General features: G+C 36.0%; 1 protein-coding gene across 4 annotated transcripts in view; it reads right to left on the bottom strand.

Annotated features, from left to right (window-relative positions):
• LOC149413188 (homeobox protein cut-like) overlaps positions 1 to 16,509 on the bottom strand; it is a 212,117-nt gene that overhangs the window by 15,029 nt on the left and 180,579 nt on the right. For 3 of the 4 annotated variants that reach the window (XM_089645380.1, XM_089645382.1, XM_089645383.1), the window contains one exon: positions 12,312 to 12,830. The exons of the other annotated variant lie outside the window; for it this stretch is intronic. In XM_089645380.1, coding sequence (XP_089501506.1) covers positions 12,312 to 12,830 — 519 coding nt within the window. The remainder of the gene's footprint in view (positions 1 to 12,311; positions 12,831 to 16,509) is intronic. 4 annotated transcript variants of the gene reach the window in all.

The raw sequence follows: 16,509 nt of genomic DNA, 5'->3' as shown, positions 1-16,509 counted from the left end.
AAGAAATATCTGCGCTCAAATCGTTCCCGCCAATAACATATCACGAATTCAAATCCGGAACACAAGTCTGTATTGCCATTTTCTTTTGTCCCTTTGTATCGTTTGTATAATTAGTCCGGCCGGTGTTGCCATGTACCGGGACAGAAAAAAACCGACAGCGGAGGACAGCGACGTATCGGAAAAAGAAAGCAGAGAAGTCGGGAAAATTTTACCGATTTGTTCTATCAATGGTCTGGTCAATTAGCTGGCAGGGAGAGAGAACAATATAACTTGAAGAAAATTTTAAGTTGAATTTTGTTTTAGTTAGGTACTACTGTCACATTTATTTAGGAATTAAAAAAATGTTGTTTATCAACTAAAAAAGGTAAGTGGGTATACAAAATGTAACAGAAATTTAAATAGGGTGAAAGGGTGATTTAACGATGCATCCATCACAGTGAACATCATGTATTTTAAGATAATTTTTAATGTACAATCTGGCATTTTTAATCATATCTCGAATAGATTCAGAATGGAAAAAAAAAGTTTTTTAATCTCATATAAATTCAGATTTAAAAAAAAAACAGTTCAAATGTCATATAATAAAAAATGCATTCAAATCTCTCGGGTTAGGAAAAAGAAGCATCTTGTTTTGTACAGTATTTTTTACTATTTTAATAAAAAAAAATTACATTTAGGTTCAGCTTTAAAAAAAAAATGCTTTTCCAATTTATTAAGAAACTCTTCAAATTATTCGATATCCGGTTAAAAACGGGATTGCAGGCCGTTAACGAATGAATTGTTATATTTCCCGATATACTTTTAGTAAAATACGAATGTATTTGACGATGTTAGAACACGTGTTCATGAAAATCCTAATATTTTCGCATTTCGTCTTTATGTATTATCGAGGCAAATGTAGGATTAAAAGTATACCAGGAAACCGAATTCTTCATAAATTAGCAATACTTATTTTTCTCCGTGTAAAAGTTCAATTTTGAAAAAGAAGCTTTTCCAATTCAGATTTGAAAAAACAGGACACATAGGTGTGAAGTATTATTGCTGTCAAATGTGGCGGAATTAGAAATAAAAATGTCTCCATAAAACAGTGATTTAAAAACTGAACAGCAAACATTATGAGCGCACGTCAAAAGACATGAAATAAACGACCAATAAAGAAAGCTCCCACCGTTCGCGTGCTTTTTTCCAAAAAACAATTGACCGGATATGCAATGTTTCAAGTGGAGACCGCGACGTATCCATAAATGATAACTCAGTGATACGTTTGTTCCCTACCCGGATGGAATGGGTGGCCTTTTTCTTTTCATTTTTCACTTTCAGTGCTTTGTAAGCAGAGTGTGGGGACCTACCCGTTTATATTTCTGTTTCTATGGCCGTAAGAGGGCTGGTTATTACAGACTATTGAGAAATCAAAAATCCATTAATAAAGGGTTTGTTGTAATATTATTCGATTTTAGTGATAAACTAGCGTAGACACGTGAACAATCAAGGGATGGTCTTAATTCTTGACAAATCAGTTTCAATTTTGAAAATGACAATTAAATAATTTTCTGTTAAAAATATTATATCATAGTTAGGTACTTTATCGCTTATCTCAATTCTTCAAAAAATAATTTCTAATTTAGAAAATGAAACATACATTCAAAGCATATTTGAGTTCAATGAAACAGAGTTACGCAGGAGTCATGCACAACGAAATTTCAATTGCTTTTCGAACTGCGATTTTTGAGCATTTTGTGTTCCTTTTTAATTAATTGCATGAATATCCATGTCAATGAAACCTATAAAATATTTTTACAGAACATGTTTTTAAATGGAGTTGCTTATAATTTTTAAATGGGGCCATATCGATCAATGTGGTCATTGATTTTATCTACATTTAATGCATGTTCACAATGGGCTGTGTTCATAAAGGAACGCTTCAAGTTTGTATGACAGTAAAATAAAGATGGCGACAGATAAACGAGCCCGCATCTATGGCAAAGCACACCATAGACAGCGTGATATAACCGATCCCTTTGATAATCTGTCCTCGAATGACCCTGTCCGGTCTCCGGCAATATTCCTCCCAACCCTTGTATCAATTGGCCATTGTCTCTGGTACAGATTTATAATTCTTTGTTTGGTCCACCTCGCAATTCAAACCCGATTTTCTCTCGTCTGTCGTTTGTTTTACATATTTTTTCCCGCCCGTTCGATGGACAATGCGCCACACTCTAAAAATTGAATCTTTGTTTTTTAACGATTCTGTCAAAGGCACGGGACGTTATTCTTTGGATTTGAGGTAAATTTCAAGCTTTTGTCATATGTTGTGGCATATGTTTTCATACGAAAAGATGCATGCAGATGACATATTTTCCAATATTAGTCCCGAAATAGAGAGATGCAGTAACGTAAACAAAACCAAATTTTATTATGTAATTCTCGAATATACATTCTTAGCAACGGAGAGCTGAAATGAAGATTAAAACTATCGGAAGAGCTTCAATCAAATCGATACAATAGTTTTTCAAAATTGTAACTGATTTGCCAAGAACTTAGACTAAACGTGAATATCTCAATAGCATCTGTTTTGAATTGATGCATTGTAATATTAGATTGAAAGGGGTAATAATATTATATTATGTTTGTAAAACTTAGATCCAAATAAGTTTGGTTTTTGCCATTTTATTATGCTGCTTTATGCCCGAGCATCCGTCGCGTTTTATCACCGAAACTTTGGCTCGAAAGCGTCCAAGTCCGCGTGTTAGGAAATCCAGTGTTTGGATTTCAAAAGAATCCATCTTTTAGCAGAAGCGGGGCGGCGGCACGGGCGCTTCCGGGCTCCGCAGAGGAAGTAATTCCTGACGAACGATGCTTTCACGAACTTTAGAATTGTGTGACGTGTAGCAAACTCGCCATTATTATAAGGGTATATATATACGCGTTTTTTCTTGCTAGATCTCGCTTTGTTGGCCCCGGGCGACCCTAGACGCCGGACGCTCCCGCGATTAATTATTAGGCGAGCACCTACGCGATTTTATTGTCCGTTTTTTTTGTTACACAGACCTGGCAGCACTCGGCTGTGGGAATATCGCTAAAGATAAAGTACCTACAACGATGTGTATGGCCCTTAAAGTCAGGTGTAATAATGAGGTTATTTATTTTATAGTTTATTGTTTGCAGGTAAGTAAAAGTACCTACTTTGCAGCATGTCTAAATAGTAAATTTATTGTTTTATCTGTGGTATAAATAAATATGTAGGTGCAGGTAAAAATCTATGGTCGTTCTGTTATTTGAAAGATATAGCAGCACAGGAACGTATGGTAATCCAAATCATTTAAAACGAACGACTTAAAAACAAGAAGTTTTGGCTAAATTATCACAGATTTTAACTAGATTCTTTATCTATAGGTAAAGCATGCATCAATTGAGCTAAAAATAGAGGTAATTATAGTTTTTTGTTGTTGTATCCATGTATGATAGCAATGTAGTTACCTATTTTATAAAACTAAAAATAACCACGTATTTGTTCCAACTGCTTGTCTCGGAGGCTTCATTTTGGAGGGCGGCATTAAAATTAGAAATATTTTTGAATTTTCTCAATTCAGGCCTCGATCGTGAGGGGTGGTTCAGAAACGGAACAATACTGTCAGGAAATTGATGTGCCATCATCTCTTGCATAATAAACCCTGAGACAATGAGTAGACCCATCTCCGACGGGGGAGAAAATTTCGGGTTACCTCGTCACTCTAACAAATCGTTTTCAATCATAAATAATAATAAACAGCACGGCGTACCTATCTGCCCCCATCCACCCGCTCTCCCCAATCATCTGAGAGACAAATGACTCGGTGTCTATAACGAGGAATATCGAAAGCTTTCAAGGGGTAGCGCGGGGTGACGGGTCACCGCACGGGGTAATTTTGCATTGTCAACGATTTTTTTTATTTTTATTTTTTTAATTTTTGATGTTAGCATTTTTTTGAATAGGTACAGAAGCTATTATTTATCCGTGATTAAATTTATTATTTTAGAGCAGTTTTTTTGTATTGTCAGAACGAGGTAATAATTCAATGGGAGGGGAATATCATATTTCATGCAATCGCTTTCAAGACAGATCGGCGTTCGAAGATTCCGATTTGTACCGCGACGAAGATTGTATAAATTTATAATAAACAAGATAAATGAGTACAAATATTTAAATATTAGTAATAAAAACGCAGGGTCCGGTCGTTTATCTTCGATGGACATGGACACAATCAATTAATCGTGGATTATCACGTCTTGGATCGCGGGCGATCTGTGGAGCCGGCAGGGTATGGGCTTAGTTGCGACCTTTCTCTCTGTTACACACGTTGGTTGTAAGACTGAAGGAGAGGTCGGAACGGATCTAGCGGCGGTAGGCCTTTAGCTTAGGTGGTACGGGCAACGCCGGGTGAGGTGGCTATTCGACACCAAGAGCGCCGAATGGGAGATAAATCTGCCAGATTTGACAGTAGGCGCAGTGCCAGCTTATTTACTGACCGACTCGCGCACAGGGGTGCATTCAGATGCCGCAATAACCTAAATAACTTGCGTTTGCCAATAACCTACCCTAACCTAAACTAACCTAACCCAAATAAAGGAATCATTTTTAAGTCAAATATTATTAAAAACTGTATGAAAATAAAGACAATGAATACAAATAATTTTCTAAATTTTAATTAATATTTAACAACTCATGATGGAGATGATTTAGCGCGCCAAAGTAAGTGTGTTGACTTGAGAATTCTTAATAGAATGAGCTGTGTAAATTTCATGACGTCAGAACTCACTGCTAGGGAGTTTTTGATGCTTCAGTAAATAATAAAAAAATACAGATTTGCAGCTTTGGATACAGTGAAAATTATTTCATTATTATCCTTTTGTATTAAATTAAATGAAACTTTAAAACGCTGGATTAAAATCAAATTAAAATTATTTGTGGCTTCTCCCCTGTTCAATAATATCAACTGCAGGCCAAAACGATAAATCTCAAAGGCCAAAAGTACGCGGCACTAAGGATGCTGGTCGCATGGATCAGTCCTCGTTCCTCTCAGTTGTGGGAGGCCTCTTCTCAGAAAGGGCACCGATATTAGACATTATTTTCGGTGTGAAATGACATTATTCACTTAAGCAAAGACATGGTTGAATGATGACCCCATCGCATTATTTGTGGTCAAAATATAGATCTGAATATAATCGTCGATGTTTGTTTTAAGGCGATGCACCACGTCGTGTAATATTTTAAATTGAGCCGCTATTAATAACAACCCTTACGTAGATGGCGATAAGGTTTAAATTCCCGCTTAACACCATCCGCCTGTTTTGATTTATGCAAGAAAAAATCATGGCCAAAAAGTGCCTTTTATTTTATTTTTTGGATGTTCATCGATAAATATTTAATTTTTTTTCAATCATTCTATAAATAATTTAATTTGCCACATTATACAATAAAATTCTAACCGAAAATGGGTTCGTAAGTAGGAGATTTTGAACTTTAACTAGTTTTCGTAGGCCTTATACATTCTTTTTTCCAGGCTTATAAAAAAACTTATCTAAAAATTACTCGATTATTTCAAAGGCCAGAATGTAGTCTACTCGCAATATTTAATTAAAGCATCTGAAACATTTCTGGGCGACCAAATTTTCAAACCAAAAACACATGATTTTGCATTACTACGTAAGGCATCACCTTAAAAGGGATTATTTAATGATTGTGGTTTTCGGTGATTTGTGGACCGATTCATCTAAATGTAATACATTTCTAGATGTTTGTTTCAATTATAGTAATAATAATAAGTGTATTTGGATGATTTGTATAACGTCGTTTTTGTGGAAAATCAACTCAAGGGCGCTCTTATCGGGAAACTAATTCAAAACACCATCTGATCGTAAAAATTGAAACTTTTGATTGTGAAAATGTATTAATAATGCCCATCACTGAAAGGTATTGTTCATAATTTGAATGATACAACACCACTGAATAGACAATCCTTAGAAGTGTAATAATCTATACCGATTTGAAAGAAAAGGCTATTGCCAATTTACTCAAGAACTTAGTAGTTTTAGTTGATTATTTAAAAATACGTATCGAGTTGAATAACTGGTTTTTAGATTTTTTGATCTGCGAGTACCTATCTAAATACAATATCTAGTTGTTGGTTACAATGTCTGGTTTGTGACTGTAATATGTAGTTAGCAATCTTTATGTTTTAATCCTTTATTAGTATATGTTATCGCTTATTTATTATTATTATTTTAGTAAGTATTATAAACAAACTTTATGTTTTAGTCTATTAAAATTTTTTTATTCTTTCTCTCGTTTTTTTCAATCTTTAGTTGTACAAAATATGTATGCTAATTTGTCTTAATTTTAACTGTATTAAAACTGGAATTCCTCTTAGTTGGACAGCCAAAACATTTTTCAAAATGTATAAATTTATAGATCCTGCACTCAATACATTATTTTCGGTTATGATTTTATTGTATAATGTGGCAAATTAAGTTATTTATAAAATGATCGGAAAAAAATAAAATATTTATGCCTGAACATCCACAAAATAAAATAAAAGGCACTTTTTGGCCATGTTTTTTTCTTCCATAAATCAAAACAGGCGGATGGTGTTAAGCGGGAATTTAATCCTTATCGCCATCTACGTAAGGGTTGTTATTGATAGCGGCTCAATTTAAAATATTACACGACGTAGTGCATCGCCTTAATCGTGTTTATTGGTGTTGCTATTTTTGCTGATTTTTTGGCCTGTTGTGTTTAAATAAAAACCATTTATTAACTTATTTTACAATGTTTTCCAAATTGAATGAATACGGTATTTGTCGATTTGTAGATGTCTTGAAAAACGCATTTGTTTTACTAAATGGACAGGTATTTTTTATTTGAAATGATTGGTTTTATATTTGTTTGTAGTTATTGAGTCTTTGTGGTCAGTTTGGCAGGTATTTTTATACAGATGTGGCTTTCTGATGAAAATTGCTTTATAAACTTAATAAATAATAATAACAATAATTAACGACTTTTAAATGTTATGCATTCAACTTTGGATGAAGTTATTATTGCATATTAATGAGTTTTGCATTCTGTTTTCGAATCAAAATAACAGCGGACAATCGCAATTCATGGAAGATTGGAGAAAACGGAAAATAGTTCAACGACAAATTACTTTCCAGAAATTAATTGGTTTTGCATAAAAAAGCTGTTAAATGTTGCTGATGAGGAAAAAGGGAAACATTCTAAATGAAAACTTTTCCCACTTGCATAACAAAATTGTGAATAAATCTATTACGAGATACCCATAGTTGTAGATTCTCTCAGTATCACCCCAGTGAAGGACTATCATTCACAATCGAAATGATGCTTGAAATGGCAGTAGTCGTATTTGGTGACCGGATCTGAATAGCCAGCGACTACCCAACTTTCCCCTTCCCTATCTCATTCCCTTCCGTCCCACAATATTCCTCAATTGAAGAGGCCATAGACCTACTGGCTCCGGACAGTTGGGAATCTAATTGATATCAAAACTTAATTTTCATCTTTCAAGATTCCAAGAAAGCAATAAATTAAATGAATTAGTGATTCGGTAGGTAGGTACTTTCATATGCATCATTGTTTTGTTCCAAAAACAAATGCCGTCCAGTGCATGAAAAAATATTTCGAGAAAAAAAGTAATTTGTAAAACACGAATTATCAATATTATTATTATTGCCAGCTTGCGCACTCTGTTTTTCGCGGGGACAATATTATTTCGCGAAGTTTCCCCCTGTTTTTTGCAAAGATGTTTGATTAATGGCAACATTACTCAATCGGCGGGAAAAGCTCGTCAAATTATCGAATTTTCTAATTGGTCGCCTTGTGATGTTTTCCAAGGAAAATTCATAAGACAGGGGTGGCGAATGGCAACACTGAGAAAAATAACCCCAATAATAATATTTAAATACGAAACCGGTTAAACTATATATGTTTATGGATATTGTGCACTATGAGATTTTAACAAACAAGATACGTTTTAGTACATAATTATTGCAACGTAAATTTTCTCTAAACAGTAAAAAAATACCCACTGATCAAGATACGGGCAATTGTAAATTAATATTGTTCCGGTTTGATATTTTATAAAGATGCGTATTTGCTTGAATAATGCTTCTTTTACGTGATTTTAATTTTCAGTTCGGAAATAATGAAGGTTATATTATTAGATTGAACAATTTTCTTTCTGAAGCCATCGTCAGTATGTAGTCGAATGTAGTGATTTTAATTCAAAGAAGTAAACTTTCTTGGTTGGCCACCCCTGCGGGGGTCTGTTATGACGCAAATCCGGGAGCTATTTGGCCATTTATTAGGGAGAATATAATTTGATATTAAAATACGATGACTTCGTTAGGTTTGTGTAGTTTTTACGCGTATCGAAAAATTCGAGGAAAACTTCTGTCGGAAAGTTCGTTAATTTATTATTAAATTTGCCTTTATTGACGGAATGCTGAAAAACATCGAATTCGAGGGAAATGAGGGAAAACTTCAGCTGTGGTACGCTTTATTATTTCGGGAAATGAAACAGTTTGGAAAAAATAAATAATACGTAAGGTAATATATTTATTATAGTAGCATGTGACTAGGAACCGCATTTTATGATAACTCAACCCAATGACAATTCAACACACCTTTAAAAAGTAATATACCGTCGTTAAAAGCGATGAAAAAAACTAAAATAAGTCACCTATTTAACCTAGTTTTTATTTCATAACATTCTTTGTTATTTTGACGAGTTATCCGGCCACCGGAAAATGCAGATTCAGATAGCGGAATCTTGCGTATTCATTACAAAGTATTGCAGATTCCGACGTTAGAGACATCTTTGAAAGTAAATTATTAACTAACTCAAATTTTCAGTTTCAAGTATTGAAAATAATGAAAATGCAAGGATTTCTATAATTTCTTTTGTTTATATTGTGTTTCTGAGTATCGTACTCAATTACTAAGAGATGCCACTTTGTGAGATTGCCGACAAAGTAGGTAAATCGCCTATAAAATGAGTATGAATTTCATCATAACTTGATGTATTTAGTTCCCACATAATGTCTGCTTGCTCGGGGAGCGATTAAGGCTGAACCAGTGTGCAGGCGTAAACGGTTCGAAATCCTGCCTCGGAAAACGTACGCAGAATGTAAAATTGTTACCGGAGAAAATGACTCCGGAGTCTGAGACGCCGGAGCAATGGCAATTAGCTATCAACAGTTATTAAATACTGCCAGTGGCCGCTTGATTAATGGCCTTATTATTGCGCCACAATCCATAGAAAAATTCTTCTGAAAAATATCTTCGATATTATGAATTCCGTGTCTACGTTACGTTTAGTTGCCGGGTAGGAAAAAAATCCTGCGTCGGAACGGCGTGGGAAATCGCCCCCCGTTGGACCCGCGCACAATGGCGCCGGGAAAAAGAAAAAGTTTATTGAAATTTATTATTTTGAAAAGAGAGTCTGTTTTGCCGCGATAATTCTTAATTTATGGATGATGCGCAGCTAGAAGAATATATTCATTTTTTGATCGCATTGTATAACGAAGGTGATACGAGCAATTTGTTTTTGTGATGCATGTTCACTGTGGCTGATTCATTGTCCCGGATTTATTGCTTCCGATAACCTTCATCCTGCTTCATTGATAGTTGATCGTATTCAAAGATGGCCCTTGAAATAAACTTAAACTGACCTTTAATTTTTTTTTAGTATGTAATTACTCTAGTCTTGTCTTCTTCAATGTGAACAAAAAAACTGTAATAATGTCAATAGTGAGAAACTTTCTTGTAAGTGGTTATTTTAATATTTTTTTTAAATTTTAGTAGTTATTCTTAAATTACCTTTTTTATTAAAATGTGTAAGAAATGTGATCAAAACGAGAAAGTCTGTAGTATTATTTATTGTCTTGTATAGGTGCCCATTCTACATATCTGATTTAATATAAAACTGTTAATCTGCGTAAAACAAATAAACTAATAATGTCTAAAAATACAAAACGATAATTACGACCATTTCAAGAAAACGCCTCTATGATGCATGATGCACAAGACAAATGACACACTCTTATAATAATTATTGGCCATTTTTTTAATTGCTCTTCTTGTAAGCGAGGTTTGACTGATTGAATCCTTGTAAAATGAGTTCTGCTGGTCAAACTACCAGTAAAATGGCCAACAGTCAAAGAAATCATCGTCTGTCGGCGTTTGTTTGACATTATATGGGGGAGAATTAACCGTATAATGCCACGAGCAAAAAAAAACATTCTCTCTGCGCGTCAATTACAATAATATTATAACAAATAGCATACTCGGCGGTCATTATTAAAATGGCAATTATAATGTATGTTTCTAGATTATTGTTTCGAATTGGATTGCCCTTCTTTTCTGCAAATGCTCTGTAAAAACTGGTTTCGCGGTGATAACTATGTGTATAAATGTAGAAGGTAATAATACCTGACAGAAATATGTTGTAGAAATATTAGTTTCATATATTTTCAATGATCTCAATTCCTCAATGCAGAATGTTTAAAAAAATGTCTCTACTGCCTAGAGCCAGTAATTGCCTGGGATACTCCAATAGTAATATAGTGATACTCCCATGATGTGGATGTGGTGAGGTTGAAGGAAGTTGGGAGATTGGCAAGAGGAAGGTATGGAATTACCTGGCTACTTAGATCTAATTAATGAATCCGGCTAAAACAACGTTATAAATTTCGTTCCAAATCTGAACGCTGGTCTTTCACTAGTTATTTGAGTAAAATGCGGCTAGCCTCATTAACCAAACACAATGAGAACGTTTTGAAAATCGAACGCGCGCAGTGTTTTCGCGCCTAAAGTACCCACGACTGTATTATTATTATTTGTCTTGGCGGGAAACGGGGGCGAGATGAGACGAGCGATATGAGAGCGGGAAGGGCGAGAGGCACATTAAGTGAAGATGTCGGGTTTAATGAGCCGGAAACGATACGAAGTGAGAACGATCACAGACGGTGGCGTGTCATAAAGTGCTGACTGCACCGATCAGCGTCATGCAGAATGCTTTACTCTCTCGCGGATTGCTGCCTAGAGGCTTGAGGTGCGATAGCAATAAACAATACTCATCAGATATTGGCGATAATTATCGCTATAGCTCTCTTTAAGATATTTGACGGAATAATTTAAACTGACCAGTGAAAAGGCATTTGAAATAGTACTGCATACACTCTCACTAATTGATGCTTAAAGGCTAGAGGAGCAATAAAAACAATCAATAATTATCATCAAAAAAAGCAATAATGACTGCAACGTCTCCCGTTTCAGCGATATTGTTCTGATTGATTTTTTCAAACTGAACAGTAAATAATATACAATTTCAATGAGATTTAAAGGAGTTTTGAATGGTTAATTCGAGAATGGAGAATGTAGGTACCTGCAAAATAATGCAACATATTTGGTTTGTACGGAAATGGTTACAGCGAAATGTGTAGGTATATTGTATATCATAAAGGCAGGAGTGCATTCTGTACCGTGGTATATGTAATATTGAAGCCAAAGGGAGCCTTCTCCAACCCTGGCGAGTGCAGCCTCGGCAAGTACATAAGAAGAGATTGTTAGTCAAATGCACTTAGGCGGGCATTTTGTAAACAGACAAGCGTTATATACATTTTCATAAACATAGGCAAGCATTAAAGACAAGTAGAGCACAGAAAGCATAGATGATAGCGCAGGCGGCCGATTCCGAAACTCCATAGATAAATCTGTAGTGGCAGAGGGCGGTAGGCGGCAGATCAGTGTAGGCGGAAAGGCGGGAAGATATATTATTTCAAATTCGACCATATTCGAAAATCAAATCTCAATCGAACTGTATTTCCAAAGGTGGCTTACAAATGTTACGCGATCATCAGGCAGTATTTAAGGGTCAACATTGACATCTAGCAACAGTTCAATGGAGAATGTCAGAAGAGATTGAAAAGCAGAAAACACCTTACCGCAGTTGGTTAAGGAAGGAGATGCTATACCTGATAATAACCAAACATCTGTTAGTTCTAAAGCAGAGACGCTCGCAACATACCATCGACCGCTCCAGCATTCTGAATGTAATACAAAATGAAGGATAATCGACTGTTATCATTGCGATGGTATGCCACCAGCATCGAGTGCGGAACAGATTGCGATGCCGACTTGCATTTTCGAATACGAACCGACCGCAAGAACACGAGACAGACCTATGAGATGTGAATCGAACTAAGGGGCTTCAAGATTTATCTCGAGTTTCGGAAGAGGCCGACGGCGGGCCTCTTACCTTTCTTAGGAATCAAGGACTTGAGCAGCATCACAGCTCCGTCGTCGCACGCCCACGCGTGCATCTTCCTGTAGCTGTCCCGGCCCTTCTCCGTCAGCTTGTCCCAGGGCTTGGGCTTGGACAGAAGCTCCGACACGGTTCCCTGCGACAAGCCCAGCACGTACTTGGCGAACAGCCTCTGCCCAATATTGTGCACGCTCAGGAGCTCTCTGACCCTTCTGGATATGTGCAGCGTGTCTAGCGCTTGGGTGGCGTATCTGTCCATGTTGTATCTGAGCATTTCTTGCAGTCTGGCTTCCATGGGGTCTCCCTTGGGTATCAAGGAGTCTCCTAAGCGGCCGACAAGGGCACCCGGAGGCAGGGGTCCGGGGTCGTCTGCAAAGCGGAAAGGACTGCGCAGCTCGTCAAAGCGGAAGGGACTGCTGCCGTGGTTGTGGTTGAGGTGTGTCGTGTTATTGTTGATGGTGGGTCGTGGCGGACTGGGCGGAGAGAGCGGGATGTCCTCGACGACTCCGCAGCCTGCAAAGGAACCAAGACGGCGTTGCAGTTGTGGTACCCCTTTGCTCGGATCGGGGTTCGGGTGGGAACGGGAGGCAAAACAAAAGTAAAAAGAAACAAAATGAAAGGTGACCAATCCGCTACCTGACTGCCGCCAATCGTGTCGGCCATTTGTTTTACGTATTTACTATCCGCCTTAAATCTTTCATCCGTTTCTAAGTGACGCTTAAACACTAGCCTACTGTTAGAATGTAGTGCGGAAGAGGTAAGTAAATATTTCTCAATACGTTTTATTTTATCTCTGATTGAAACCGATAGATGTTTGGTGTTGATAGATATCATAAACGTTAGTATTATACAGACAAAAATAATACTGAAAGGGTGAAATAAACATATTATTAATGATAAATAACCTATAATATTAATTCTACACAATAGGTCAAACTACGTGCAATATCTAATTGTGAATTTCGTTGTATGATATGCTATATAATATTATGTCATATATATGGTAAGGAATAATAACAATCACCTAATGGAATTTGAATCATTTTCTTAGTAGAATATTAATTAAGAATTTTTCGAAGAAAACTTCTTCTAACTGCTTTTCACTTTGTGATGGCATTATTTATTTTTTATTAAAACACAAATAACATTGTTTACATCAATGTATGTTGATGATGTAAACAATGTTATTTGTGTTTTAATAAAAAATATTAATTAAGGTTTACCGAATACCAATAATTTAGTTAAGTATTATAATAATATGATAATACGCAGGTACCTCACGGTTAGGTAGGTAGGTACTTGAATAAATTGTGATTTTGAATTTTATGCATATTTGTTAACACAAATAAGTGTTATTTTTAAATGCAGATTTTTATCGGACATATTCGCAACTCGCTAATAATTAACCATCTCTTTGGTTGGCGTTAAAGTGATCGTTATTAATTGCAGGTTTCGCGTTTTTACCGCGCGATGTGTTAATGATAATGTACTTAGAAGTATATATACATAATCTGGTTTCGGGATCTAATAGGTATAAAAATGGAATCAACGTTCCGCAGTGGCTGCTCAGTCCTAAGGCAGCCAATGGCGTGTGAACCAAGGGGCGGGAGGGGGCAATCTATATTTTACCGGCTAATTGCACGGTACGAAAAAATATCACTTAACCTTTTCGGTGCAGCTTATGAGCCCCTGAATTTAAAATAAACTAAATCTTTACTAATCTAAAAAAATCAATTTTTAAAATACGTGTATTGAAATAACAAATAATGTGATTTTAAACGTCAGGAAAACAAATATTATTGTAAAAGTTATGTACTTTGTTATTTAACAGTTTAGTAAAATGATGTGTTTCAAAACGTAGAAAAATGAAAGGATTCCAAAAATTGTACAAAATCTTGGAAAGTTCCGAAAATATTCATTGAAATGGTAAAAACACACACGAAAAGCTGTGTATGGTATTGGTCACTATTTGTGTAACAACTTATTTGTACGAAAAATAAGAATAGATGTATCACGGGGAAGCAGAGGTATAAAGATTTTTGGAAAATTTTTCCGAAATTATTGGAAACGAAGAAACTTCAGAACTGAAGAACTGTTCCAGTTTTTTTACGATTGAAACCGACGGGGAAGTAAATCATTACAGAAATCTGCTCAAGATGGGCAATTATGGCTACAAAACTTCACTAATTGGAGAGGAATCCAAAGGAGTAGAATTTAATCCAGACAAGGTTACGACGGATAAAGGTTTGACATAAAAATGCGTCAGGTTCACTGAGGTTTTCGAACCCGGCCAAGTGTTCCAGTGTTCGCATCACAAGGATGAGCTCCCATTGTTCTGGCTTATTTATCGATGTCAAAGGGCAACGAGCAGAGTCGATCGCCGGATATTTTCACACCTATTCACGTGACTCGCTTAGATTTAGAAAAGCATTTCACATTACCCGAGCAAAGCGAGTTGAGTCTGTCTCACACGACCCTACCGACACAACCAAACCGTCCGTGAAATTTATGTTTGGCAATCATGCGATATAAGGCCACAGTTGCCCGATCGGGTGAGTATATGTGTGCACTCGTTTTTCTTTGTATCATTACTTCCTTCGCTTTGTGGATAATAAAATAACATAAAAAAATAAGGAGAATTTACGAGTTGCTGAGCTGAATTAAACGAACGTGGAAATTAATACGTGCATTTGTAATTGCTCGCTTTTGTTCCATTCTTTGCGCCAGCAATGCAATAGTAAAATCATGTTAAAAATATTACCTCCATCAAAAAATATTGTTGTCGATTCAATTTTGTCAAAAAGCGGTAAAAAATGTAAGCTTTTACAATAGGTAGAGTACCTACTCTTTTAAATTTTCACACGTCAACCGTTTTCATTTGGCCCGTTTTATTGGGAACTTTTGTCGTTCTAACAATCGTTTTTCATTATTGTCATCTTCCGCGGTTCGTTTATGAACAATGAGCTTGAAAGCGGATAAAATTAGAAGAATGTACACACAATGATATTGTAGCATAATGTATAGTTGCTTAGTGGTTACAATGTCTCTGTTCACCGGGGTCTATTGCTCTACTCTCACGCCGATGTATTTATTCGTAATCCATGGAAAAATGACATTGTTATATCACTGGCTGCCACAACTCATCCACGATTCTCTCAAGTCCATTGCACGCATTTGTGGGATGGTGTTTAGATTAAAAAAATTGTATTGGATGCAGAAGAACTAGGGAACAAAACCATTACGCAATTATTAGAAATTTATTCATACTCATTAATAATAATAAAATGGGACCTACTTTATAAAATTCTGGAAACTAGTTTTAAAATATTTTTTACGAAGGATAAATTAAAGTAAAAAAGTAGTGTACTTGTCTCGATGGCAGATCTGAATCTTAATGGCTCACTTGTTTAATATTTTTATCCCCAGAAAAAGATGCGCTAGAACCATTTCTACATCTTAAATATAGCTCAACCGTTATTGAAAATGTGTAGTGGAAAAATTAAACATTGATTTTCTTGGTAATTTTTAAAGATTTCAATACAATATTTAGAATACAGATAAAGCCCAGCGTTCTTAATCAATGAAGCGTCCATTTCCTTCTAAATTTGAATTGTTAAGTAACAAAGCACGCCTCAAAAGTGTCTTGAAATCTGCTACATAATATAGTTCCTTTTCTAAAAGGCGGTTGTTTTGTATGGACACCATGGAACAACCTTGATAGTTCTGCCATCAGTTTAGTGGTGTAGATCGAGATTATAAAATAATGATGACGAAGTTAAAGACGCTCGATTTGCGTCTGTCTGCGCTCAGAACGAAGGTACATTATTATTACCCTCGACTATTAATCTGCCGGTCTGTAGTACGTAATGCCGATAATCATGGCACAGAGCAATACACAATAAGATATGCCTGGCTAATCATGTTCTGGCCCGTGTTAGCTCTTGGGTTCTGGGAGGTGGCTAGCCGGGCCCCGCCCGCGCCAGGCTCACCTATCTAAATTTATTACCTGTCGCGATTGAACGAGCTCTAATTGGTATGAAACGCTTTATTATAATGTATCGAAGGAGGAAAATGTATCAAATAAATTCGCAATGAAACTATAACGACATGACTCGAGGTATCGAAGAATCCAAGTGTGTCAGGCTATCTTGAGGCCTACCCAAATAATGATTCAGATTTTAGGTAAATATAA

Source organism: Hesperophylax consimilis, chromosome 22 (genome assembly GCF_061612785.1).
Source record: "Hesperophylax consimilis isolate HC1 chromosome 22, BYU_Hcon_1.0, whole genome shotgun sequence".
In the NCBI taxonomy this organism is placed as follows: domain Eukaryota; kingdom Metazoa; phylum Arthropoda; class Insecta; order Trichoptera; family Limnephilidae; genus Hesperophylax; species Hesperophylax consimilis.
Note: the sequence above shows the minus strand (reverse complement) of the source record. Positions and strands in the feature narration are given on the sequence as shown.